Source organism: Chelmon rostratus, chromosome 14 (genome assembly GCF_017976325.1).
Source record: "Chelmon rostratus isolate fCheRos1 chromosome 14, fCheRos1.pri, whole genome shotgun sequence".
In the NCBI taxonomy this organism is placed as follows: domain Eukaryota; kingdom Metazoa; phylum Chordata; class Actinopteri; order Chaetodontiformes; family Chaetodontidae; genus Chelmon; species Chelmon rostratus.
This window is the reverse complement of record NC_055671.1, coordinates 15,879,464-15,906,034: the sequence shown is the minus strand read 5'-3', so window position 1 is coordinate 15,906,034 and position 26,571 is coordinate 15,879,464. Positions and strand designations below refer to the sequence as shown.

At 42.1% G+C, this 26,571-nt stretch overlaps 2 protein-coding genes across 2 annotated transcripts; both read right to left on the bottom strand.

The window, feature by feature from the left end:
- Positions 1 to 701: 701 nt before the first annotated feature.
- Positions 702 to 15,098, bottom strand: LOC121617809 (four and a half LIM domains protein 1-like). The gene is made up of 6 exons (XM_041953044.1): positions 14,962 to 15,098; positions 4,364 to 4,549; positions 4,075 to 4,249; positions 3,437 to 3,606; positions 2,943 to 3,129; positions 702 to 2,313 (listed from the first exon to the last, which is right to left on the bottom strand). Exons 2-6 carry the CDS (start codon positions 4,517 to 4,519, stop codon positions 2,162 to 2,164), a joined length of 840 nt encoding a protein of 279 aa, XP_041808978.1. The 5' UTR covers positions 4,520 to 4,549; positions 14,962 to 15,098; the 3' UTR covers positions 702 to 2,161.
- A 372-nt stretch (positions 15,099 to 15,470) lies between these two features.
- On the bottom strand, positions 15,471 to 25,790 carry LOC121617802 (sodium/hydrogen exchanger 6-like). The gene is made up of 16 exons (XM_041953036.1): positions 25,420 to 25,790; positions 24,478 to 24,677; positions 24,026 to 24,103; positions 23,653 to 23,729; positions 23,401 to 23,513; positions 23,089 to 23,194; positions 21,797 to 21,938; positions 21,411 to 21,516; positions 20,756 to 20,844; positions 20,080 to 20,193; positions 19,836 to 19,947; positions 19,218 to 19,371; positions 19,094 to 19,124; positions 18,900 to 18,988; positions 18,522 to 18,627; positions 15,471 to 18,219 (listed from the first exon to the last, which is right to left on the bottom strand). The coding sequence occupies exons 1-16, from the start codon at positions 25,694 to 25,696 to the stop codon at positions 17,896 to 17,898; spliced, it is 2,118 nt and encodes a 705-aa protein (XP_041808970.1). The 5' UTR covers positions 25,697 to 25,790; the 3' UTR covers positions 15,471 to 17,895.
- Between the last annotated feature and the right edge of the window lie 781 nt (positions 25,791 to 26,571).

Here is a 26,571-nt window from a genome sequence, read left to right as displayed (position 1 = left end):
GATGAACTCAGTGGCTTTCTCTCAGAACTGTGTTCGGCCACGCTGGTTGTAAACTAAAGCATTTTTACTCAATATTCTGTCAAACTATCAAACCATATCTATTCAAAACATTGTCCTACCTCGCTGTGTGGAGGCATGGCTGCTCAGCAGAGACACAGTCATCAACACATCCAGGACTTTTTGAAGAAAAATCATCTCCAACCTGAAAAAAGAATCTTTGTGCCTTAACTGAATAAAATAGCTTCTACAGGCACAATATTCTCATTCCATTTAATTCTTTCCAATTTGTTTAAAAATAAGGATTTTTAATCACTTAAATATTTGCTACTGCTGATTTTAAGGTGTCAAGTTTAGTGAAAACACTATTCGAGCATTGAAAGGATTGGAAGCGTACTTACTGCATGAATAAAATAATCCTTAAACACACGCGAGATCTGAGCCGGATCGTAAACTGAACCACAAACCTGTCGCTGCCAACAATGCTGTTGTGACTGTGTGTGTTGAGTGGACACCAGCGTATTGTTGCTGTGATTGGTCCACTTGTGCATTGTGTGTGCGCGCACCTGGTGCAGGTGAGAGAGGGAGATGGAGAGCAAGTGCATATGTAAAAAAAATTTTTCCCCAACTTTATTTTGCAGTTTTCTATTAAAAAACATATAACTTCCAGACATAGACACCCACCTCCCACCCCCCAAGGCTCGTAAACAAAATTAAATAAAATAAACAGAAGAATACAAAAACAAATACAGAAATAGTCAGACAGGAACCCCTCATTATATGTTCAGTGATTTGATGTTTTGAGCATATAATAAAGAGGCTTTAATTATCCAATACAACTTGTATTAAGGTGTATTATTGAAAAGAAAAGCCTTCTATAAATTCTATAAAGGGACTCCAGGTCAAGGTAAAGTTTCTGTAGGCTTTACATATCTTATATCTCATTTTCTCTAAAGGTAGAAAAGATAGCACATCCCTCAACCACTGCAGGAATGACGGGGCTGAATTTGACTTCCAATTAAAAAGTATGAGTCTGCGTGCGAGCAGGGAAGCAAATGCCAAAGCATTTGCTTGGAGGTTTGAGACTTTGCAGCCTGGTGGTGGTACGCCAGAAATGGCTGTGTGATAGTCAGGTGTTATGGACTGGCCACAGATTTTGGAAAATACATCAAATATCTATCTCCAATAGTCGTCGAGGGAGGTGCATGACCGAAACATATGTCCAACTGTGGTGGGTACATGACTGCACCTTGGACAGCGTGTACATTTTAAATGTCATTAAGAAATACCATCAGTCTTTCAGAGAATTGTTGTAAAACAATTATTTCCTTTCTTTTAGTCAAGAAAAATCAGCGATAAATCAATAATAACAAATGCAGTGCTGCTTTTCTACAACGTTTATTTCAGTTTCCTCTGTCATGGAGGGAAAATGGTTAAGAAAAGTGCATAAAAGTACTTAAAACATACAATAAGCAAAGTAATCACTTAGCAGTTAGCAATTACAAATATAGATATGATTTTGGTTATTTAAAAAACAGTTGTTGTTCATAAGAAAATATCACCTTTCAGGAACATAAAATACATTAATGCCACAAACATAAGCTCTTATTTTTGTGCTAAAAGATACAATTAAAACAAACCCAATTCATGTACACACACAGTGCCCTGTGGTTGCATGCTAACACTTCAGCACACACTGTGTTGAATGAATGTGAAGATCAGTGAAGAAATCAGTGTTAGCGTAACTTTTTAAAGTGAAAACGTTTGTCATGACCTGTAGAATCACGTACAGCGTCATTACCTCAGTAGTTTTTGTAATTCAGGTGAATAATGCATTCAGTAAAAAAAACAAAACACACTACATTACATCGTTTTTATGTGTTGTAGTACTGTGTGTTGTGTATTTAGGTATCTTTTTTCTTGACCATCACTCAGCACAGTGCATGTTTTAGTGTTAGCATGCAGCATCGGAGCAAACAATCAACAGTGGACCCCTAATTACATTTTGGTCCCGATGTGTCCGTCACTTCTTGGGCCATCTGCCAAAAACTCAACAAATATCGAACAAGATATTGAAATGGAGACTCTGGCATTTATTTGAGAACAACAGAAAAACATAATGACTATATAAGCCGCTGCGAGACGCTGACCAGGCTCTCCTTCTCTACTTGTTGCCACAGTCGGTGCAGAGGATGTCTCCCCCCTTGGCTATGAAACGCTTGTTGGACAGACTGAGGGAGCATCTCTTGCAGTTGAAGCAGTATTCATGCCAGGAGCTGCCTTCATAGTTCACCACGTTCACTCCTTTACCGAAACCTGAGAGGGGACGAGAGTTCAGACTTAGTTTATGACCTGGAGCTGCTATTCCAACCTTTGATTTCATCCTGTAACAGGAGAACGCACTCTGGCTGGCTGTTTCCATTCAGGTGTGGCTTCCACTTGTGTACATTACAGCATTGATTTTAAAGGCACGACTTGTATTATAACTTCAAGCTGTTACCAAAGTTTACCCAGTTTGTAATTTTGTTTTTTTTTCCCCAGGTTACCTCTTGCCACTCCTTCACAATGCGATCACCAAGCAGCAACTGCCGGGGCTGAAAAATGAAGCCAACCCCCCAAGTGCCAAAGGCTACAGTTCCTCGAACGGCCACTTGAGGCTGGATCCAAAAGCGAGTCAATCCCCATAGACCCCCATATTTAAATGCCCAACTTTACAGCGGAAATAAACATGTTTACACTGTATGGGGGTGAATTAAAAAAATGTCTTCGTTTAAATTATATTGAGTCTTAAAATGATGCACAATTATGGGCATGACTGCTTTGAGTGACAGCTAGCCACTAGATTTCAGCAACCAGGCTTAATTGGGCCCACCTCAACTCCACCCACGCCCCACCTCTTTGCCCATTTTATGGCACAGAGCCACTGTCACTAATCTTCAGCTCACCTGTGATGGGGTTTTGGCAGCCGCTGCATTTCTTTGCCACAGAGTTCTTGTAGCAGTCGACACAGAAGACCTGGTCCTGGTGGTTGGTGAAACTGGACCCCGCCAGAGGCTTTGAGCAGGAGCTGCACACGAAACAGTGGCCGTGCCACGGCTGGTCCTGGTAGTTCACCCCTCCAGAGGTTATAGGCTGGAGACAGGTGAAGAGAAGAGCTAAGTGTATGGATGGTAGAATTAGCATCGTGTTAATACCTAAATCTGTTTTTCCAAAGTGTCTTCAATGCAGCACAATAATATAGAGATTATAAAAGAAATATGAGTTCATAATGTTGCTACCACCCTCTTAAATTTTAACCTCCCTTTATCTTTATGCTTGAGTTAAAAATTACAACCCTTCCTGAAAAGGTGTATCGAATCCCCTTCAGGTTGTTCATGTTCAGCTCTTGCACCCTCCTGAGGAAGGTGTGTCTGGCCCCTGTTTGAAGAGAAAGGCAAACCTTTTTGCAGCTGACACAGTGTTTGGCAAACTTCTTGTCATAGCAGGGGCTGCAGTGAACGTCACTTCCTTTGGAGAGGAAACTCTGCGATCCAATTGGCCGTTTACAGCTGCAACAGGTGAAGCACTCATCGTGCCACGAGTTCCCTTTGTACTCCACGCTCTCTGTGCCTGCAGAAGGTGACAGTGAAGGTGACACAAATTGCCTGTCAGGACCAACGCTCAGCTCGACTGGGAAACAAGAGAAGTTGTTGAAGTACTTAAAACGTGACAGTGGCTTGATTTCAAAATAAAACAAAGGTTTTAGTGCCATAAGTATAGCTACAGCTTGTCTCTTTGATGGCATTGTAAATTTCTTTTTTTTAGTTGGACTAATCAAGAATTTTAGAAATAGCACCATTCTTATGAGCAATTTGTCCTTATTTTATGGACCAATAATAAACGTTTAATTCTTAATTGTTTTGTATTGCATCTGTTTTAAATGCCTTTGCTAACTGTTTAATTGGGGAAATTAAACATTTTCAATGGTAATTTTATTGCTGAAGCAAGCTGACTCATGGGTCAGTTTCCCAGAACCCCTTCAGTATGGTTTGTCTCTGCCAGTGACTCAAAATGAGGGTTTGAAGTTGGTCGTCTTACCAGCCAGTATGGGTTTATAGCAGCCGTGGCAGCGTGGAGCATCCTCTCTGGAGCAGCACTTCCCACACATGATGCGGTCATCCTTGGTGCTGAAGGGCTCCTTGGCCAGAGGTTTGTAACACTTTGCACAGCGGAAACACTCCTCATGCCAGTACCGGCCCTTATGGCTGAGCTCCTGAGGGAGGGAGGAGGAGGGGAGAGTGATGAGGGGCATGGAGGGGGAATAATAGGCTAACACAGACCTGTGGGAAATACATGAATAGAGAAGTTGCACACTGATTACACGCACCTTTGATTCCACAGGGATGGGTCGATGGCACTCTGCGCAGGAGTTGGCGCAGAACTTGGTGTGGCAGCGGACGCACACCGGCTTGCCTTCGTTGCGGACGAACCTCTTTCCCCCGAGGTCCTCCCGACAGTAGAAACAGTGCGAGCTGTCTGCCATTGTCACTCCGAGAGAGACTCAGAAGTACAACTAAAAAAGGAAGAAGAGGGAAAAGGTAAAATCCTGCTCCTCATGTAGAAATCCAAACTAAAAAATTTGTTCAGCCAAACTCAAAAGTATTTACAGTTCATCAGTGAAAAGTTTTTTTCATTTGTCACATACTCTGCTTTCTGGCCCCCTCTGATACTGTGCTTAACGTAAATAACAAATATATCAAAAATGCAATATATACAACAGATGACAAACTGCAAACAAAAGATAAAAGTACAAAGGATAAAGTATGAGTGGTGCAGAATATTAAATATGGTGCAAAACCTCACATTGGAGAAGGGGAACTGAGCAAATGTTTAACATTTTAACTTGATAAATTACTTCAGTTTTGCATCTTTTTTGCAACATAGAAATCACTGGTAACACCACTTGGGGGCGCTGTTGGCGGCAGGTAGAAATGAGGAGATGAAGACAGAAATGAGAAGCTGAACAGTTACAGTTTGGTATTTTTGGCTGACAGGAAATGGACCAGTATGCACACAGGTTGGAGTTTCTCATCTTCAAGTATTCTAATTGAAGAACTCTACCTGAAACCACCACATAGAGGCGCCGTTGATTCACTTAGTGGGACTGAAGGGAGAGGGAAAGGTTTCAAATAAACAAACTCTTTAAAACTGACTGCTGCAGTTTGCTGCTGAAGTTCCTCTTTGTTTTGGGTAAAAGCATAGCAGCCAGGTGTACATAGTATCAGCGTTTCTGTGTGTCCACCTGCGTGTTTGCGTATGTGCAAAACGTTCATGCCAGAGTGCTTATGAACGCTAATATATCTTAAGTTCAGACAACTGATAACTAGGACGATGAAGCCGATCCAAGAGGCAGACCAACACCAGTTTGAATCCTGTAATGTGATGATGGAATTAAAAATCTTAATTTAGGGCTGCAACTCATGGTTATTTTCATTATCGTTTAATCTGACGATCATTTTCTCAACTAATTGATTAAATGTTTAGTCCAGAAAATGGTGCCTTGTTTTGTCCACAACTCGAAGATATTCAGTTAACGTCATAGAGGATGAAAGAAACCAGAAAATATTCACATGTGAGAAGCTCAAATCAGAGAATTTGAACATTTTTAGTTAAATAAGCGATGGTTTGATTCTCAAAATAATTGATGATAAATATGATGGTTGACAACTTATCCAGTAATTGACTAACTGTTGCAGCTCTTTCTAATTTCATGTTTTTTTACATGCCCGTCCCTGCCAGAGTAACTGATCTGATGACCGTGTTGACTGTTTAAAGGACGTCAACAGTTGAGTTACCAAACCTTGAGCCTGCAAGTAAAGCTCCATGTCCTGAATCTCGAATTATGAGTCAGAATTTATCAGTTTAATATAATGAGCACTCTGGAGTTTAACCATTTAGTGTCATTTTTATGTTTGTTTGTTTGTTTTAGGATTCTTAACCAGCAGCATTTTCAGTTTGTCTTCATTTTTCTTTCACTTGGTTTTACCGGAAACTTTTTCTGATTTGAACTTCTGGTTCACCGTAATCTGCAATCTACGTCAGTAGATCAGTTCAAACAGACCGGTTCTTGAAACACAATGGGCCTTAATTATATCATAAAGTAAGGTATAAGGTGACAAAATCACAAAATACCGTGTATTAACGCATATCATATAGTGTATCAACTTGTATTTGTAACTGAGTATATTTCTATATTGTGGTAGTTTTATTTAAGTAAAAGATCCAAATATTTCTCATTACTGTCCACCATCAAGTTAAATTCACTCCCAACACTGGATAGTGTGGCTGTGGCTACTTTTTATAACTATGTCTGAAGCATCCTTATGCAACTGATTTCTCACACAACAGTCCAAAAATCACTTTCCCTAAAACACAGCACACATAAACTTCCTAAACATAGACCCAAAATCACCACGTTGATCCCCCATAACTCCGATCACAGGGCTGTGATTACAGGGTCAGGATCTCAGATGGCACATAACACACAACACGATGGCAAAATCACGGCTACACGAACACGCAGCGATGGTAGAGGAAGAGATGGCCGACGTCTGTTCGCTCGGTTACTTCCCACATCGAGTTCACGCTGGCCGACCACGAGGAATTCTCCTAAAGTGCGGCGAGAGAGCCGTGTGTGTGTGTGTGTGAATATGTATATGTGTGAGTGTGTGCATGCTCGAGGTGAGCACATGAAGGAATGCCTGGTATGACTAATGTGGGGAGATCTGGAACGTTGACAGCTCTTTGACAGAACCTCCACCCGCTCACATGCACACGCTCCCCCTCACACACGGACCACTCCCTCGCAGACCACCAAGACCACAAACTGCAGCGTTCGCCTCCTGATTGGAGCAGCATGTCAGCACGGATTCATGAGGAAGTTCTGGTTTTGGCACGGGGCCAATGTTACTACGAGTTTTGGCTGCATGCACAAGCGTTCAAATCCTCCCTTTTCTTTCTTTCACAGATGGTTCAGGGATTCCTTTTTGTAGGGAGGGGTCGACAGATATGAGTTGGTTCATGCTGATATGCAGAAGGGAAGGGTCGTCTTTATCAGCCACAGGTGAACGTAGGTAGTTCTCTCAGGTCCTGTAACGTGTAAACTTTCTTTATTTAAATGGTTAGGTTAAAAATAGATGTGTTTTTGAGGTTAAGGTCTGAGTAAAGCTCTGGGAGGATTGTGGGCCACTGAAATTAAGAGTCATGACCTTCATATTTGTCTCACTGCTCTCTCCTTTTTTGGTCTCAGCTATTATACAAAATTCTGTATGTCATGCCAATATTCAGTGTGAGAAGAGCTGTTTTTTTCAGTCAGTTCAGTTTTGTAAAGTCAGGAGGATTCAGCCTCTGTGGACCATAAATGTCAGTCTGGACCAAAAGGGTTGACTGACAGACATCATTCCTAGAGATACGCTGCTTTGCTGCTTTGCTTAATATAAGCCAATATCCATGCTGACCCTTACTCATCACCAGATCATAGTGTTTGCTGTAAATTGCTCTGAACTGTGTCCTCTCTAAAAAAAATTGAAAAAAGTGAAGGTAAAAATACTACTTTACTTCTATTTTTCCAGTCAGAAAATGATAAAAACTGAAAATTATTATAGTATTTTAGAATTACATTTTTTGGAAAAGTCTCTACAACAGCATTTAGAGCACCATGTGACACTTCAACTCTCCAACCCAATCAAATAATTCCATCAAATATGCAAAGAAAACCGCATTTTAATACAGAATTTACACATTTTTATGTTGTCAGGGAGGAAACAAATCCACACCAGCAGCACAACATACAGTAAGTAAAAGATTTAAACAGTTCGCTTTGGGCTTAAGAGATTTTCACGCATTTTATTTCGTACGCTGGAGTCAGACCACTGTTAGACGGAGATACAGCATGAGGTTAAAGTTGCCACTGTTCATGAAGTTGATTAAATAACTTCTTTTATGGTCTTGTCTCCTCAACAGGCCGACATCATGTGGAGTGGACATTCATCTTCCTTTCAGTGCTAATTCATTACTTATTAATGGAAAAACCAGCAGCTGGTTGAGGTAACTCATCCGTCTTCATTGGAAGACATCAAGTCAAGCCTGCCAAAAGCGAGGTCTGGTATTTACCTCTTATCTACTTTACTTCCTGCTTCACCTTAAACTAATAAGAATTCATAGTTTGTATGGTTTCTATCGCTCTTTTCCTGTGAGTGGTGGTGGGGGAGCCACCTGCCAAACCTGCACTGGCAGACTTGGTAGAGATACTCTGCGTAGTCCACGGCTACATGGAGGACTGCAGGTTTTTACAGCAGGCAATAATAATGCTTGGCTACCCGCATCATGAAAGCGTTATCTGATGGGAGGCAAACAATGGCTGACAGGAAGCGGGCCAGTATCCACACAGGTTGGAGGAAAACAAAATCGGGTCGCGCTGACGTCAGACGGCCGCGAGGACGCTGTTGCTGCATGTTTTTCTGCAGTAAATATTCTCGCTGTGTCATGGCAAGACAGCACGTATACATCATGTTCTCGTAGCCAGGCTGCCAATACAAAACCTCTTTGTTTGATCACCGTGGAAACGATTGTGAAATGAAGTTGTGTCACGCAGCCGAGGCTGGAGGCAGGGTTGCAGCCAAGGACTGAAAAACCTGGGTCACACTGGGTAAAGCTTTACATTTTATGGACACAGGGTTGGGGTCTGGCTATGCAGCCATTAAAACATGACTCAAATAGGAGTAAATTACGCTTTTGTTGGCAACTATTTTCAGCTACAGAACGGCGTATGTGGGAGGAACAGGTCACCAGTGCAACGTTATGGCTCACTGATGTGTTTTTAATAGTTTTTGATGAGACTGGAGCTCTGTGGCACAGAGGAGTAAGCTTGGGTACGCAGGCAATACAGTACGTGTTAGCAGGATCAATTCATTGCTGGCTTTGGTCTTTTCATGACATTTGTTGACGATGAGAGAAATATTGCCAGCTTCATCCTTCAAAGTTGGATTAAGTTTGCGGGGGTTTAGTAAATGCAATGTCCGCTTCAGTGACAAAAACAAGCGCGTGCACGCAGAGTCGTTCAGTCTGCAGCCGCTCTGCGTATTCTCTCCCACCTCCGTGAAAGTCTCAGCCACCTGACTGTAACAATCACAGCTCAGTTCTGCTTCTCAGAAGTCCAGACCTGCTGCTCGGCAGCTGGAGACCTGCGGCGTGAAAAATAAAACGCTGAGAGGTGACATCATGTAATGACGGCGACAGGAAACACGTTTAAAACACACGAGAGGACGAGAAAGAGACGGAGACGGAGACAGCAAAATAACAAAACAGAGAGAGAGAAAACAGCCAGACGAACATGACCAGACAAACCAAAATAGTGTGTATTTTTTAGAGTGTGTGTGTGTGTGTGTGTGTGTGTGTGTGTGTGTGTGTGTGTGTGTGTGTGTGTGTGTGTGTGTGTGTGTGTGTGTGTGTTGGCATGAGCTTATCACTGAAGAATGTGGTGGAAAACTGAGAAACAGGAAGTCTCCTCCATCAGACTGGTTAAGTTGGCACAGTCTATCCACACACACACACACACGCTATAACTAACTGTGTTTACTCTAATATCTCATTAAAACCTACAGCTTCATGAACCATAAACCCTGGTTGAACCTGAGGCACTTCCAGTGTGGCTGCAGGTCTTGACCTCTGCTTCTCTGCAGACTTTAAAGACTCTGACTTGGTCAGCCAGTCAAAAAATGTCTCTAATGAGGCTTCATGGTGCTTTAAAAATAGATCCGGGTTGGAACTGTGAATGAACAGAATGCTCATCTTATGTAAGTTGAGCTGTGTTGATGATTCTGTATCAACATTTCCTCCTCCTGTTTAACTTTTCTGTAGACTTTATATTGGGAATAAATAAGCTGTGTCAGTTTTTACTTTGATTCACCGAAGTGTAAAACTCAGTGATGATACTTGGTCAGTCATTGTTTAAATCATTTAGGGTTAGCTTGGTTTATTCTCACAAAGGCTTCACACTTATTTTCATTATAAAGTCATCTGTTGATTGTTTCTCAATTATTTAATCATTTGTTCTACAAAGTGTCAGAACATGGTGAAAAATGACCATTTAAATTTTATGAGTATGGTGTGTCGCCAATTTCTGATCACAGAAAGCAAAAAACAGCAAGTCTCAACATATTAGTAGTTAGGACCACTGGATTTTTTGTCATTTTTGCTTGGAAAATGACTTGAACAGCTACCTGACAGACATATTTGATGCTGATTAAATTTGCTTTTCTCTGCTTGTTTGCAGCTTTAAATGAAATTACATAATTTCATGATATTTATTGCATTGTGCCTTTGTTTAAAATATTCAGCTGTCTTTTTTTGGCTTTCAGAATGAAGCAGCAGGAGGTTTTTACTGGAATCAGCCTGCACAGATATTGTCTCATGAGAAGAAACTCAGATTAGAAGAGGAAGAGATTCATCAATGTCTCAACCAACAAAAGCCTGAAAAGACCAGAATGCATTGCATTGCCAAGACCTGTGAGCAAGGGGGTGCCCTCATAAACAGGCCACAATGCTCACAGAATAGTTGGCCGTGAAACTTGGGCTTAAATTCCTGGGATGCCGTGTATTTGACACTCTACAAATGATTGCCACCGCTTCCCAACGAGCGGCACGTCTGTTACTGCAGGTGAATATCCCGTGTTACAATAAACGAGCGCCACACAGGCAGGCTTCGCAGATGTTTTTTCTTCTTTGATTACGACAGCCTCGAAGAAAAATAACGTTGTGCAAACATTCTCTTCATCCATCATCCTTCGTCCATTTCAGATGACAGACTGTTGCTGCAGCTTCCTCTCAGGCTCCAGGCAGCTCGAGTCGCCCATCGGCTGCTGGTACGTAGCAATTAAATCTTCTCCCATCCCTAAACTTCACAGACTCCAGAAAAAATGTTGCTTAATGTTGTGAACGACACAATTTTAACTTGCTCTCATAGAATCGTCGATTTTTTTGGACGCTTGAAGTGGTACAACGGACTGTAAACACAACACTTACGAACCAGTTAGCAATCGGTCGCCTATTTAGGCGACACAGAACAACATTTAAGTCCACTTGGAGGCTTGCATCTGATCATTAATAATTCTTCATTGTTCTTTTAGCTCTGTTTTGGCCTCCACCAACATATGAGGCTAATATCTGCCTCCTATCTATATTTTTGTCATCCCCATTATCCATGCTCTACTTTTACTGTTGGTTTCTTCTGGACACACAACATTTATTGCATGTCTGTCTGTCCTGGAAGAGGGACCCCCTCCTCTGTAAAGGCTGTCCCTCCTCAAATCCAGGGTCTAAGGGTAGGGGGTGTCGTGTCCTCTACAGTTTGTAAAGCCCTTGAGGCAAATTGATGATTGAATTGATATTGGGCTATATATATAAAATAATAATAATGAATGTTCTGCTATGTATCACAGCCTTTTCACCTCACAGTCATTTGATCCACAGAGCAGCTTTAAAGGCCATCATATCTCCCAATCGCCCAACTGCAGCAACACCACGCTGGGATGATTCCAGTCATACCGTCTCAGAAACAAATACGCATCTGTATCTGAAACTGAGCAGCGAGTTCAGATAAACATTTACACTCCAGATCAGCCGACAAAGAAAGACAACTGTTGTGTTTGGCTGTGGCGAGCCACATTCCAGACGGCGGAAGAAGGCCGATGCAACAGCACAGGGTCGTGTAGAGCGAGCGCGGAGAAACGCAGCATGTCCCGCTACAACAGGACAGGCGTGATGGCTTTACCAGGAGCTGCTGGTTCGTCAGCCGACCTCGCTTTGTTCTGTCTCTCTCTACACGCTCCTCCTTTTTCTGCACTCGTCCTCTGTTCTCTCCTTTCCCTCCCTGAGTCCTCGACTCTGCAACTGAGACCTCTTTCAGCACAGAGCAGCTGGCAAAACTAGAAACCTTGGGCTGCAAGCAGTAGTGTATGACCGATTTCCATTTCCATTAATATCTATGACATTTTCTGTGTGCGTGCGTGCGTGCGTGCGTGCGTGCACGCCCCACATTGGCACCACAACAGTCCTATTGGAGCTCCACTGAAGGTCCGCTAGCAGTGAAATTTAATGTTAAAATGGTCTTCTGGGACTTTTAAGCCCTCAGCACTGCCTTGAGGGGCTGTTTGCTTCCAAACTGTTCCAATCTTACTTCATATAAATCTCCAACCAACAAAATCCTACAAAAACAATTTTTCCAGACTCTTACACTAACAATGACCACGCCAAATTTGACCTGAACCTTTTATAAACAAATGGAAAACATATAACCTTTTTCTGTGTGAAAATAATGTATATAAATCTCCCTTCAGGAGGCGGCAAACATTTCATGGTTTACCATCAATTTAACTGTTAAGCCATAAGGCTGAATGAAAACACAGAGTGGCGCCAAATTAAAGGGAAAACCAATATAACCAAATGTCTTTCTAAGATGTTGGGCCGCCAGGAGTCTCAAGAGCAACTTCAATATTCCTTTGCATATATTTCACAGATCTCTTCAACTCTACAGAACTGATAAAACGCCATTCTCAGCAAACATATTCACTCATTTGGTGTTCTGATGATGGTGGTGTCATATGTCCATGAGTGCTCTCTCCAAAATCTGTTCAGTTAGGTTGAGATCTGGTGACTGCGAAGGCCACTTTAAATTTTTCACCCACTGTAACTTTTTATAAGTTCAAAGAAACAGTTTGACACAGAAAAAATGTTCTTGCCGAGAGTTAGATGAGAAGATCGACACCACTCATGCCTGTGCGTTAAATATGCAGCTGCAGCCAGGTGACTGTTAGCTTAGCTTAGCATGCAGACTGGAAACGGCTCACCTGGCTCTGTCCAAAGGTGAAAAAAATCTGCCTGTCAGCACCTCTACAGCTCGCTAATGGACATGTAATAGCTTGTGTGTTTAATTTGTACAAAAACCTAAAGTGTAAGAATGACAGGTGTGGCTTTACCAGTCACTGCTGGTTGCTGGGCAACCTCACAGTGATGGCAAGGCTCCAGGAAGTAGTCCAACACATGAACCCCCTTGTAAACCCACAGATTTTCAATTTCACACTAAAGTTTTTGCACAGATTTAACAAATAAGATATAACGTGTTAACTGGTGATCTTATGATGTGCTACAAAGAGGACTTTTTATCTTCCCCCTAATCCCAGTCTTTATGATGAGCTAACCATCTTGTCGCTGTAACTTTATATTGAGATATGAGAGATGTGTCGAAACTCTAAAGTAACTCAAATAATACATGTACTATTTCTTCAAATCATAATGTTTAACTGTGTAATTGGTGGGGCAGCTGCTACCCCTTTCCTCTTGGACTTGGATGCCCCGAGAATACAGCTGTCAAGCTTTTACTTCCTTCCTTTCACATGTTAAGCAACACAACCACTAACAGATTTCAGCGCACCCAAACACATCACAACAGGCATTAATGGCTGCAGGTCGAAGATAACGTCCTGCCAAGTTCCTCACTCAAAACCTGCTTCAGCTGCTGTCAGAGCGCTGAAACTCCATCAAAGTCTCCTTGAAAAACATGGAGTTCACCAGCGGCCATTAATGTATCTTAAAAACGCAGTGCGTGCATCCCATTTACACTCTGCCCTCTTAAAATCACAACAGGCAAAACACAACAGGGAGTTACCATGACATGAAGTCAGACAAATTGCATAAAGTTTTATGAGCCCGTGATGTATTTTATGGGAATGAGCTCATGGTAATTTCTTTAACACGCAGGCACCCGGCTTTGAATCAGACTTAAGAACTCCCTACGGCCCTCTGCTCTCTGTGTGTGTGTGTGTGTCAGGCAGCAAAAGGTCAGTCACACATATGGATCTTGGTTTGCCTCCTGTCTGTGTTAGAAATCCTGCAAGCACTTCCATATGTGGAAGACAGTGTGTGGAATACTGTTAAAATCGTCAGCATTCACTCGCCTTAAGAGGTCATTTTACTCCTGCTGCAACCCATGAAGGCATTAAGTCCAACATGATGTTAAACTGCCTTTATTCTGTCGATTTCTGAATACTTCTATATCTGTAAGGTTGCGCTCACACAATCTGGCACATGTGGTCTGTTACACCCTGAACTTGTGTGTGTGGAAGGGAGAAAGAGGTCAGTCGCACATATTAAATCCTGCATTTACTTCACAGCCGCTGGCAGAATAACTGAATAACAATAGCTGGTGGAGCCAACACTGAAGCTGTATGCATCACTTACATGGACATGAATGTGCGCACACACACACACACACACACACACACACACACACACACACACACACACACACACAGGACAGTGAAAAATGGCAGTACAGGAATTTTAATTGACCTCTGTGATGCATTTTTTTGCCTCAGTGGTTCCATCACTGAGTGAAAAAAGGGAAACTTCCTAACTGGAAACAGATTTCAGGAGCAGTCCAGGCTTCCACAAGTCAGCATGTAACTGTAGCTCTCTCTCTCTCTCACACACACACACACACACACACACACACACACACACACACACACATATACATACATATACAGGAGACAGACAGACAGCCAACGCCCCAGACAACTTGAAGACTTGTTTCCTCTCCGGATATCAAAATGCTGCTTTGCTTTGAAATGTGTATGAAATCATTAGATGTGTGACAGTTTTAGCTCCTGCACATTTGTTAGGTGGCCATACTGCAAAGGTGATCAGCCGCGAGCTTGCTTTTCATTTAAGCTAATAACTTTACATCAGTAACATATTAACAGTGGACCAATAAAAGCAGCCTGGCGACTATTTGGGCAGGCGTCATGTAACCTGTATGTAAGTGCAAACTAGAAAACAGCCCTGCAGTATCTGCTCCGGTGTGTCTAAAAGGAGGAAACGGGTTTTGGTTAAACAGTCATAAACGGCGGTGCTCATCAGCCATCTTACCGGGTTCAGGGTGATGTCTGCAACGGGGGTGAGCGGCGCTGTCTGAGCGGTGTGGAAGCAGCGAAACTCCGCTTTAACGAGACCCTCGCACGTTTTAAATACTGCCAGCTGCGGCTGCGTCAAGCTCGACGCCACACTGCGAGGCTCCGACCGGAAATAAGCTCGTCTCAAAATAAAAGCCATCGTGACGGTCGGAAGACGCGGAGTGAATTTACCTTCAAAATAAAAATATACCACCTAGTTTGTAATTTAGTGTTACCAGTAAAAAACTTATCAGTTGTTTTCAGCATTATTTAAGGAACTTAACAAGGTGAAAATGGAGCATGAAGGTTCATCTTTGACTTTGTTTTAGCTTGCTTTTTTCAGAGCTGTTGTTTACATCTTACAGTCTTCATCTGCAGATGAAAGTTCGGATTCCTTGAGTCACCTAATGATATGGAACAAAATGTCTACAGGGAGGTTATTCTGGGATGGTATCATTCGAAAGAACAAGTCATTTTTGACAATGCTTTTATTTTTTAGTACACTTGCAACATGTCTGACTGCGAAGACACTGTTAATAACTACAGGACAACAGAGGGGAAAAAATCTGTTAAATCTGAGATTTTTTTCATCCTCAACAGGAGTTTACATTTATTTTAGAAACATTTAGACCTATTGCATGTGTACTTTTCACAAATACAACTCTCATTAAAGTTTCTACAAACCGTAGAAACATAAACATGTTCAGTTTTTAGGTTTAGGTGTGGTTGCTATTGTAAGATTACAACTGTTTCTTTAAAATTCCCATATAAAGTACATACAGATGTGTGTGTGTTTTGTAGGGTTCAATTACATTTAAACAACAAAAGAAAATCAAAAGGTACCTTACTGCAAGAAAAAAAAGAGAAGCAAATTCACTCATGTCCATATCTCTAGATGATTATGCACAAACTCATATTAAGAATAAACTTGAAGATCAAAAAGACGGCTTGTGTGCAGCTCGACACAAAACAACATTTCCACATTTGAAAAATAAGACTTTAACCAGGAATTCATTTCTACCTCGGTCATAAAAATCAGACAAACAAGGACCTCGGTTAACTGAAGAGATTCCTCTGCAAAATATTTCTCACTGAGGTGGGAGCAGAGTCGATGAACTTGGCTGCCGGACAAGGAGCAAAAAAGACGTCACACTGCATCAGTACCAAGTTGGTGTCCTCCTGTATTAGAAGTATCTTTCCTTTGACCTTACTGGCAAATAAAAAGCCTAAAAGAGGTCGCCAGGTCCTTGTTGCATTCAAATTTAGTACCTACACTATTCACAAAATGATTACATCTCATCTAATATTAGTGACACTTGGTATTTCTCATTAATGAGAGTCCAGAGTTTTAGTTTGTTCCTTCCAACTTTTCAGTACATCAAAAACAAAGTTACATGACAGGCAGTCATTTAATGGGCTGATTAGACCTAAAATAGAGTATTCAACGGCAATCAAAGGGTTTAGTGTCATATAAAAATCAAAAAAGATCATCTTACTGCACATTAGCAAATCAAAATATGTACAAATCTACATTAATTGAATTTCTGAATAGGCACTTTAATTCAAAACAGTTCAGCCAGCCCTCAGAGTCATCTTTGATGATACAACATCACAAAGACACGGCAGTTACTTTGTTTTTTTTGTTTTGTTTAGAAACAAGATTAAACCAGATGACAACAGAAAAGCCAGAAACAGACATTAGCCCTAAAAACCACGTCAGTTGATTTGGACAATTTCATTCAGACATCAGCCACATACTCACAGTTGTAAAATACACGCACAGGGAAGCTCTAATTTCCATGTATAAAGTAGAAGCTTGTGCTACAGTACAGGAAGGAGATATTTTATTTTAAGGATGAATATCCACTTCCTTAATGATTCCCCTACTGTACAACGTACCTTGCGTGGGGGGGGGAAGGTGCTTTCGCCATCAAGCGGCCTTTTTTTTTTTTTTTTTGAACAGGGCAAGATAATCATGTCACACAACAAAACAATAAATAAATAAATAAACAAAATACATGACACAATTCATTTTTTGTTCAATAAATAAATGAAGAAGTAGAGAGAAGAGGCAGGCAGTGCTAAAAATGAGATGCTCCCGGACACTTATGGAGGCAGTTTGGGTTTCTGGCCTAACAGTATAGTTTAAAATTCACAACTCCTAATGCTGCTCCCATCACAGAAGTCAACATCCTTGTCTAGTTGCTTCCACCTTGGCCAATCACAAATAAACGGGAGGCAAATATACTGGACACTTATCACTCTGTGGATGGACGAGGAAGATTAGTAATTTAACTGTAGTGTAAGTCGTACCACAGCAAAGTGAACTGCCCTAGATGTTAGTGTTACTGTAGGTCATCTCACGAATACTTGAAGGAAGCTGGACAAATACAGGTCCTGTAGTCAGGAGCAGCTTCGCCACAGAGAAAAAATTAAACTGCATAAAACGTTTAGGAACCTCCCCGTACAGCCAGAGGCAGTTGGGTCTTTTAGAGAGCATAGATAACAGCACTGGCATATCACCACAGTAGTACAAACTCAGGAGCAAACACTACAGCCCCATTTTTTAGCTTCCTCAAACGGTTGCTAAATGTGCATCTCGGATGATTTTCAGTAGCCTTTAAAACTTGAGGCGCACGTGATTTACAGTAGCTTACCTTACATGTAGTGCATTCACATTCAAAGATGACAGTAATCCACCCAAATGGTGAGTTCAATCAAGCACGCCTCAAGTTTGTCACAAAGCTGAGTCTAATTTAAGACCACGTTAGACAGAGAGGTCGTACTGTAAAAGCAGTTTGTTTCAATCAAGAATCTGAACAAATCAACTAATAGATGTTGTTTTCTTGTGAAATCAAGTTAGATGATTTGTGGGATTTGAAGCTGAAAACAACAAACAGCGCAAGCCTTCTCACAGTCTGTGCCTGCGAGGGTCGGAGCGCGGCGGGGAGGGTGGCGGGGGCAGGGTGACAGTGGTCGGGGGCTCCACTGGGTCATCCATGGGCAGGACCAGGCGGGTGCCCCTGATCGCCACCTCGTGTTCCGCCAAGGCAAGCTCATGATCCAGAGCTTCGTCAGATGGGCCGCCACCAGTGCTGGTGGTGGAGGAGCGCTTGCGGTTGATGGTGCGGGATCCGGAGGCGTCCGTGCTGACGGTGACGTCGGCGTACATGGAGCTCACGTTAGCATCGTTCAGGATGAAGTCGGAGTCGTCGTCATGGAGCTGACCTTCGTTCTGGTGAGTGGAAACGGAAAACGGGGGAGGGGGAAAAAAGCAAAGCAGAGGGAATGAAGAGGTAAAGATGAATATAATCACAGGAGGACCTGCGAGGACCCCTAATTAGATCTTTAAATACAAGCGATAAAAATCTGCTTCACAGAATTTCAAAGTTCATCAGTAAAGAAACACAAAAATATCAAACTCACACATGACCCCATCATGTCTGTAAATATGTGTTTCAGATGGTCGAGAAGTTCTTGATTGGGCCTTTAAAAAGTGCTACTTTAACTGCATTATGTTACACTGTGTGTCCAAACCTCATAGGCCTGTGGGCTGGTGAGGCATCGTGCCAGCGGTCCACAACAAGCAGGCAGAGTAGCAGTGAGAGGGGGGCCGCTGTGGGTCAGGAGGGGCTTCAGGTAGCTGGAGAACAAGCTTTGTCAAGGGCTATTAACAAGTTGATTGGACAAAAGTCAAATGCAATGGTGCTGATTCTAATATGAAGAGGCTTGAAGCTACAACAACTGGAAAATGTGTTTAATGCTGGAGAAAAATCTCCTGGCAGAAAAGGAGAAATTACTGCTGAGTGTTTCTTACAGAATGGGAACAGCACCCTCTGGTGTCCAAAGCTGAATCCAGCACCCACACTTCTGAAGACAGGATCTTAAATATGTGATCCATGGCTCAAAGGATACTTGTGGTCAAAGTTATACCAGATCCTGAAAGGCCAGGCACTCTCATGTTTGGTGTTCCTCCGCTGTGACCCATCCAACACCGCTGAACTCTGCTGGGCAGAGCATTTTTTAATCAGGTACTGTTTAATTACTAAAACATTTTTTTTTCACTAAGGGTGAAAAACTAGAGCTTTCAATCTGTGCAAATTACTTACAGAGGTGTCTTGATCAGAGTCCACACCCACCCTGAGAGAGGAAAAGTAGTGACGGTGACTTGGGACAGAAAAACATTGAATAGACTGAACAAACAAATACAAAGAAACAGATGGCCAGCCTTACGGTATGCTCATGAAGGACAGCATGGGCATGGTGCCGCCTCCACAGATCCAGACAGTGAAGAAGACAATTAGGAGGGTGGTTGAAAACATCATCTGACGTGCGTAAGTCGCTGTGTCTCGGATCGAAAGAGCGAAGGTCATCGCCCCACGCAGACCTGGAGGAGATGAACAAAACAAGATAGTGTGAGAATGAGAAACTGTCTGTGTTTCAACATAAGAACACAACATACATTTAACTTCATATAACAAATGGTTCGTATTTCCTGCATAGTAAAAGGAAATGACCCTGTGTGTTCAAACACGAAGAAAGGTGCAGAGACACGTCGGGGATTTCTGTTATCAGCCAGTTTCTACAGTAAATGTCGGCTGGCGTGGGGGCTGTTCTTCACAACAATGATCTGCCTGAGTAGGAGTTGCTGGTCTAGAAGGAGACATTCTTAGCACACCATTATCTAGGCTAATGTTTTGTTTTTTTTAATACAGATTTGGATCTGCTGCCTTCCACTGAGTTTACAGAATTTTAATGGAACCAAGTCCCAGCTGAGAAGTCGTCATTATGGTCCATGAATGAGAAACTTTAAAGACAAAATCTGAGAGCGCAGAGTTGACATCGGGGTACCTGCAAACATCATGACGTGCTGAAAGTTAGATCCAATCTTGTTCTTGCGGCCCAGGTTGAGCAGGAAGGACAAAGGGTAGATGTTCGCCGCCCTGCCCAGAAACACTGCAATCTACACGACACAGGGACGTCAAGGACACAACTCACTGCAAGGTTGTACAACCTGGGCAAACTGGGATGAAAAATAATCATCTCTGGAGCATCGAGGAAGGCTTTTCAGTTCTCTCATCAGAGTAAAGGATACAAAGGCTCCAATAATGAACATGGGGTTGAAGACGTGCGACTGGAAGGAGAAGAGAGTCAGACCCATGTAGGAGAAGATGAAGTTCTCTGCCAGGAAGTTCAGCAGCTCAAACAACTGATGGAAAAGAGAGAAACAAACAACTGCATGAAAACTGATGACGGAAAAACACACGAGTCAGATCCAACCCATCAGAAACACAGTGCTGTGCTACGCCGTCCTGTCCACAGACATGTTGTTGTGTCATGTGATACGGTTTGGTGCCATGGTAAATGTTACGTAGCCCCTGCAAGCTTCCATTAACTGGTATTAAATACGTCTTTTCTCAACAACAGATGACACAGAGGTATATTCGTCTGTAGGAAACCCTGCCATCAGCTCTCTACCTCAGTGCATTGATGACATCAGCTTGTGGATTTCGCAGAACTTTCTGCAACTTAAAAATCATGACTGATGTCTTCTGAGTATTTTCTGCCACGGCATTCTGTGTTTTTCCATACTTTGTAAACTCAATTTTTAAAATCTTTCACAAAGAAAAGCTGCTCATTATGGTAAATATAAAATTAGTAGTACTGGGCATGTGAAAATGTGCAAATTGCTACAGAGCAATGCTTTAAAGCTGTTTATCGATAGTAGATATGATGACATCAAGTACAAAAGGCATGCGATTGTATGTCACCTGTTTGGTTCTGTCCTGAGAGTCAGGGGAGAGATTGTTGAAGGTGTAGTGGGCCTGAGTGATCCCACAGAACAGCACAGCCACCACACCTGAGTGAAAAACAGAGATTACACAGACCTCGCTTCAATATCACTTAAAAACGCATTGAATTATACTTTACTGGAGGGGGTCGTCAACAAACCCCATGAAAAGACCAAAACCTGTCAAATGCTGACAAGAAATTTTGTATCCTGTATACAGTAACATCAAACATGGCCCAAGAAATTAGATGATGGCTATGTTCAGCTCCTTGAGCATACAGTCATAAAGGCAGAAAAAATCTATTAGGCCATAATTGGTCCAGCGGTTTCCGAGATTAGCTGCTGACACACACACACACACACACACACACACACACACACACACACACACACACACACACACACACACACACACACACACCCAGAGGCAGGCTTACACCTAGCAGAGATAAACATCTGTGTGCCTGAAGAAAGGTCACTGTAAATGTTCTACTAAAACCAGATGAAAATTAAGAACGAATCACTAAAACATCATTAAAAGTCATTTATATGTTTGTAGAAAGCCTAAGACTAACACAAAGTCAAAATGAGATGCCAAAATTCACACAATGCCTGAGTGCTCTGTGCAGGGGTACCTGTGAACCCGCAGGCCTCAGCTAACAGAAAGGTGCTCCAGGACATGAGGAAAAAGAGCGCCGTCTCCAGCAAGGGGAAGTCCCTCAACTTAGTGAACTTGGTTACGTGATGAAAACTGAGAGTCAAGGAGCAAAACAAGGGACGGCACACTCACAACCCGCAGCTCTCATAAGTGACAACAGAAACCCAGACATGTATAAATGTGACATTAAAGCTACACCTACTGGGAAAGCCACAAGTTTTCTGATTCAAATGTGACTCGAAGATGCCCATGATTAAATAGCTAGAAGACAACTGTTTTAAACCCTGTACTGTTATTCTGTTCCTGCACACTGGTGAATATACATTTACATGATGTGATGATAAGAAACACGAGAAAGGATATGAGAGCAGTCATGACTCCAGTGGCCACCCCAAGAGCAAAGGAGCCACTGAAGACGCCCAGGAAGATGCCGAAGGATTTCAACAAGGCCATGGCCTCAAAGCTGTGGCTGTTGTCTCCTGCAGGTTGGTACGCCACAATGGAGCTGAGGCGCAGATAGACAGAGAGTACAAGCAAAATCAAAACATTTACGTGAGAGAAGGAAATTAACATGAAGAATCCCGAAGGGGGAACTGGACAAATGTTAAATACGCACTCACATAAAGACACAAACAGAAAGATTGTCAAGATAAAATCAGGCATCAAATCAAACCTGCAGCAACCCAAATCCAATAACGGCTCATGTTACCAGTCAGGTGTTTATCTGATTTTGTATTAATTTGAGCACAGACTTGACACACATGGACTGGAGTTGGGTTTTACAGTCATAAAAAGGGAGGAAGTTGGGGTCTTGCATGCTTATTCCAAGCAGATCTTTGATCTCTTAACAACATTTAACCATTTGTACTAATCAGTACAGGAACAGCCAATTCAGGTGCTACAAATTACCAGCATTAATAGTCAGCAGTAACCTTTTACCCACACAGATTACCAAAACTTTAACAATAAGGGTATTTTCTGGTCATTTGCAGGGTCTATGGAGAATAAAGAAAACTGAAAAATGATACAAAAAATGAATATGAAAGGGTTGCAGTGGGGTTAGAGGGAGGGCAGTGATCATCCTAATGGGTGGTGGTTCCAGGCTACATTGTAAGTAAAAGGTCTGCATCACATCCACTGAGCTGAGATGATCAGGTTCTAGCACAATGACTCTGCCAGCACAATCACGCAAACACTCCACCCACCCACCCACCCACCGGGGAGTAAATGTCTGGTTTTCTCCCAGCCATTCCTCGACCCCCTCTGGCCAGACCGGGCCATCGTCTCCTGGGGAGAGCACAGCTCCAGCCCCCCGCCTACCCTGCTTCTCTAAGCGGAGGAGAACGCTGCATACATACGTACAGGTGGGCGAAGAACGACACGGATGGGTGAAGGAAGGCAAGCAGTGAAATGACAGGGACTGATGTTAGTATGATTAGTGTCCATTCACGTGCAACGTACAACACAAAAAGCTGAATTTGCTAAAATTAGCATTGGAGTACAAGTCATTGACAAAGAACAGGAAATTGTCGGAATAGGTTCACATAATTTCAAGTCTGTCTTAAAACAACACATACATATGCAAATTTCAAGAGTTATTGACTCTTGCTGTGTGGGCTGTGTGTGTATTTCTGCAGCGTGTAAATAATGCTTACGATGAGAGGACGATCGCCACAGCATCATTGAGGACACTCTCACCAAAGAGTAAAGCATACAGGTCCACATCTACCTTCAGCTCATTGAAGATAGCCAGCACTGTCACTGAGACACAGAGGAGAAAAAGACACTTTAGAGTATAAGACACACAAATACTACACAGCAGGGCAGGAGCACTGAAAGCTGTCAACCAAGAGAGGTTATCCAATAATGCCACACTGCTTCCATAACATACACACAGACATATACTGTATACAGGTATGTTAAATGAAAATGTGACTCTGGAAAACATGTTTTATGGCACTACCTACCTGGGTCTGTTGCCGAAACGATGGCCCCAAAGAAGAGGCAGTCAGTAAAGTAAAAATCTCCCCCCAGCTGGCCCACGACTTTCATAATTAACACAAAGCCATACATGATGAGCCTAGGAGGAAACAAGGATGTGTACAAGTCATAAAAGATAGGCGTACCACTCGCAACAAACTGATCAGACGTAATTTCGAAATATTCATAAGGCACAGTGGTAAAAACAAAATCATTTCAGGGAGGACCAAACGACTTACCCAATAACAAAGCAGGATATAACTGTTCCCATGAAGGCGTAGGCCAGGATGGAGCCGATGTTTCTGAAGAAATGTCTCTGAGACAGACAAGGACACAGATTTATCAAAACACAGTCTGTCTAGTAATAGTAGTTAAGTTGGGGGCAATATAGACAAATAACATTTGAAAAATCACATATAAAATACTTATTTTTTGCATTATGCTACATGTCAATATACAGCAGAGAAAAACAAGGCCCACTCATGAATCATCTAATTTGTTTAACACCTCATTTCTGAGTTAATTTAAACACAACATACTTGTGCTCAAAAAGAGGATTCAACAATATATAATATATAATTAGTGTATTGTCAGTCCTTTTAACCTTCTTACCCTTTTTAGACTGTAACCGGCATGGAAGATGATGGGAGGCAGCAAAATGTTGAAAAACACTTCTGGGTCAAAGGTCACCTGAAGACAGGAGGTAATAGTGGGAGACAGTGAGTTTTAAGAGGTCACACACCTATTTTCAAGTAGTGAATTCCCAATGTTGTTGAACCTGACACATCTTACCAAACATTCTTCAGAGACCGTAGCATCTGTTTGCAAACTATCAAATTAACATAATTTGCCAAAAGGCCAAGATTTTTACATTATGTTTAGATATATGTCAGAGGTTTTCATCTCTAATAGTTACTGACAAACTCTTCAGTTCATCCACATGACAATTTTTCCTGGCATTTGGCACCTGCCAGCTAGTTATTTCATATGCAGGGTGAGAGCGGCACACCAAAAACAACCACTTGCATCCGCCACACAAATCCTCTATCGGTTCATCCCCTTGCCTTTCTCAGCATCTCGTCGTCCTGCACTTGGTGACCTTTGCCCCGGCTGACTTCCCCCTTCAGAGTGTACTCGTAGAACCGCCCGCTGACATTGACCAGCAGAGTAGCGGGACTGGCGTTGACGGCACAGCTGAGGATCACGTCGCTCATGCTCTGGGGTACATGGACGCCAAACCGCAGGATCACACCCACCAACAAACCTTCAGGGAGGAGGAGAACAGGAGAGAGGAGGTGAAGGCAATGCAGTGAGCCAGTGATCTGTAGCAAATGATAATAACCTTTATTTACATAGCACAAGTTTACAAGGCACTTCACATACATAACAACACACAGAAATTCACTCATAATAATGCACTAATTAAAAACCGGTTCAAAATCTGTCTGAGGTTGCAACAAAATAGAGTGATATTCTACTTGCTTTGAATTATTTGGGTGTGCTAAATACAATAATTATTGTTATTATTATTATTTGGGCCAAGTTAGTTATTCTGAAAGCTTCATTGAGAAAAAAAAGCTGATCTATCAAGGCAGCTTCTCACTGCACACTGCAGGTGTCTGACTAGTTTAAGGTGATGAGTCTTATATTTTCTATATTAACTATATTTAATTACCGATATTGTTTTATATTGTTTTTGACAGCTGACAGAAGGCAGTCTAAGAAAAAGACAGAAAATGACAGCTCCATAATCCTACGAGTTACTGTTTAATAACAATACATATAATATTGGATAATAATATAATATTAATTATGCATGCGAACACTGCTAATGCTAATGTATCTTACACACAGGAGCCTCAGCGTACCTTGAAACCTGAGATAAATCTGTCAATTCAGCTTCCTGGTTAAGTTTGACAAGCTAACGGCATCATAGCCAGCTAGCATGGACGCTAACGTTGAATTAATTGACTGACACAAACGTTAGCTACCGTTAGTAGTCTTACCATAGATCATGGCAAGTCCTGTTTCGTGCAGGAACCTAAACCGCCGGTGTTTGAACAGCCATATCGTTAAAATGGTGAGTGTCAAGAGCATTATGAAAATGAGTAGATTGGCACTGTCCTGTCGGTGGCTTTCCTCAGCCATCCGCTCAGTTGCGACGTTGTCCATCGCATTGCCCTCGCCTCGACTCCCGACGAGCACGAATGTCAACAGAAAAGGCAACAACAGGAGCGCTTTCGACGGTTTAACACCAGGAAAGCGTCTCAGTGTAAGTCCCATTTTGGCTTTGTGTGAAACGGTTACATTTGTCGTTTAATTAGTATCGGTTTTGATGGGAAACTACGGCTTGGACGAGACGAGAACAAATGACAGCTTCTTCCGCAGCCGATATCAAAACACTGGAACTTCCGGTCCTTCAAAATAAAAGTCATCCTATAGCTTGTGGGTGATCCATAGCAGATTGGTGATCTCACGCCGTGGGCAACTTGGTCTCTGGTCCTTTCCTACAGAAAAATAAGGAGTGTGTAGTAGCCGTTTGTCCAAGCAACACAAAAATTCAAACCAAACTTCAAATTATAAAAAAATCAAAGGGCCACTGCTGCACCCTGGGTTTGTGGTGTCCGCGGATGGGAAAAACGTAATCTCCAAACAAACGTTAAATTACAACAAAAAACGGGGTTTATTTGACGAAACAGCGAGTAAGCAAAGGACAAAGAAATTCCACAGTGCCTCTCCCACTCCGGTAAAAAAACCATTTGCCCACCCAGGTGCATGCTGGTCCCTTATCGTAGCTCTACTTATCAGGTGCGCCCCTAACGTGTCCAAATGAGACAAAACCACAAATGACACACAAGAGAACACCTACACTAAACAAATAAACAGAATACTAACAGAAATCTAATCATAATGAAATTAATTTAAATTGATTCAGAATAATCAAATCTAAATAGTCACAAAACTAAATACTAAACTAAACAACACTAAATACCAAATAAATAAATAAATTTAGCTCCAACAGAGTGCCAGTAACTCTTGTTTTATGCAATGTGTAAAAAATAGTCATACGCTCACTGTTGATATTAAGTCTAAAAGAGAGGCCACTAGAACATGTGGTTACATTGCTCTTTTACTCTAAACGCGTTCGTAATTTAGAG

Coding starts and splice junctions, on each gene's coding strand:
- LOC121617809 (XM_041953044.1), bottom strand. CDS start 4,519: ATGGCAGACAGCTCGCACTGTTTCTACTGTCGGGAGGACCTCGGGGGA. Junction 3,607..4,074: donor CTATAAACCCATACTGGCTG/GTAAGACGACCA, acceptor CACCTTCTGCAG/GCACAGAGAGCGTGGAGTAC. Junction 3,130..3,436: donor ACTGTGTCAGCTGCAAAAAG/GTTTGCCTTTCT, acceptor ACCTGTCTCCAG/CCTATAACCTCTGGAGGGGT.
- LOC121617802 (XM_041953036.1), bottom strand. CDS start 25,696: ATGGGACTTACACTGAGACGCTTTCCTGGTGTTAAACCGTCGAAAGCG. Junction 23,514..23,652: donor ATATCCTGCTTTGTTATTGG/GTAAGTCGTTTG, acceptor GTTTCCTCCTAG/GCTCATCATGTATGGCTTTG. Junction 19,372..19,835: donor GCACGTCATGATGTTTGCAG/GTACCCCGATGT, acceptor CATCTCCTCCAG/GTCTGCGTGGGGCGATGACC.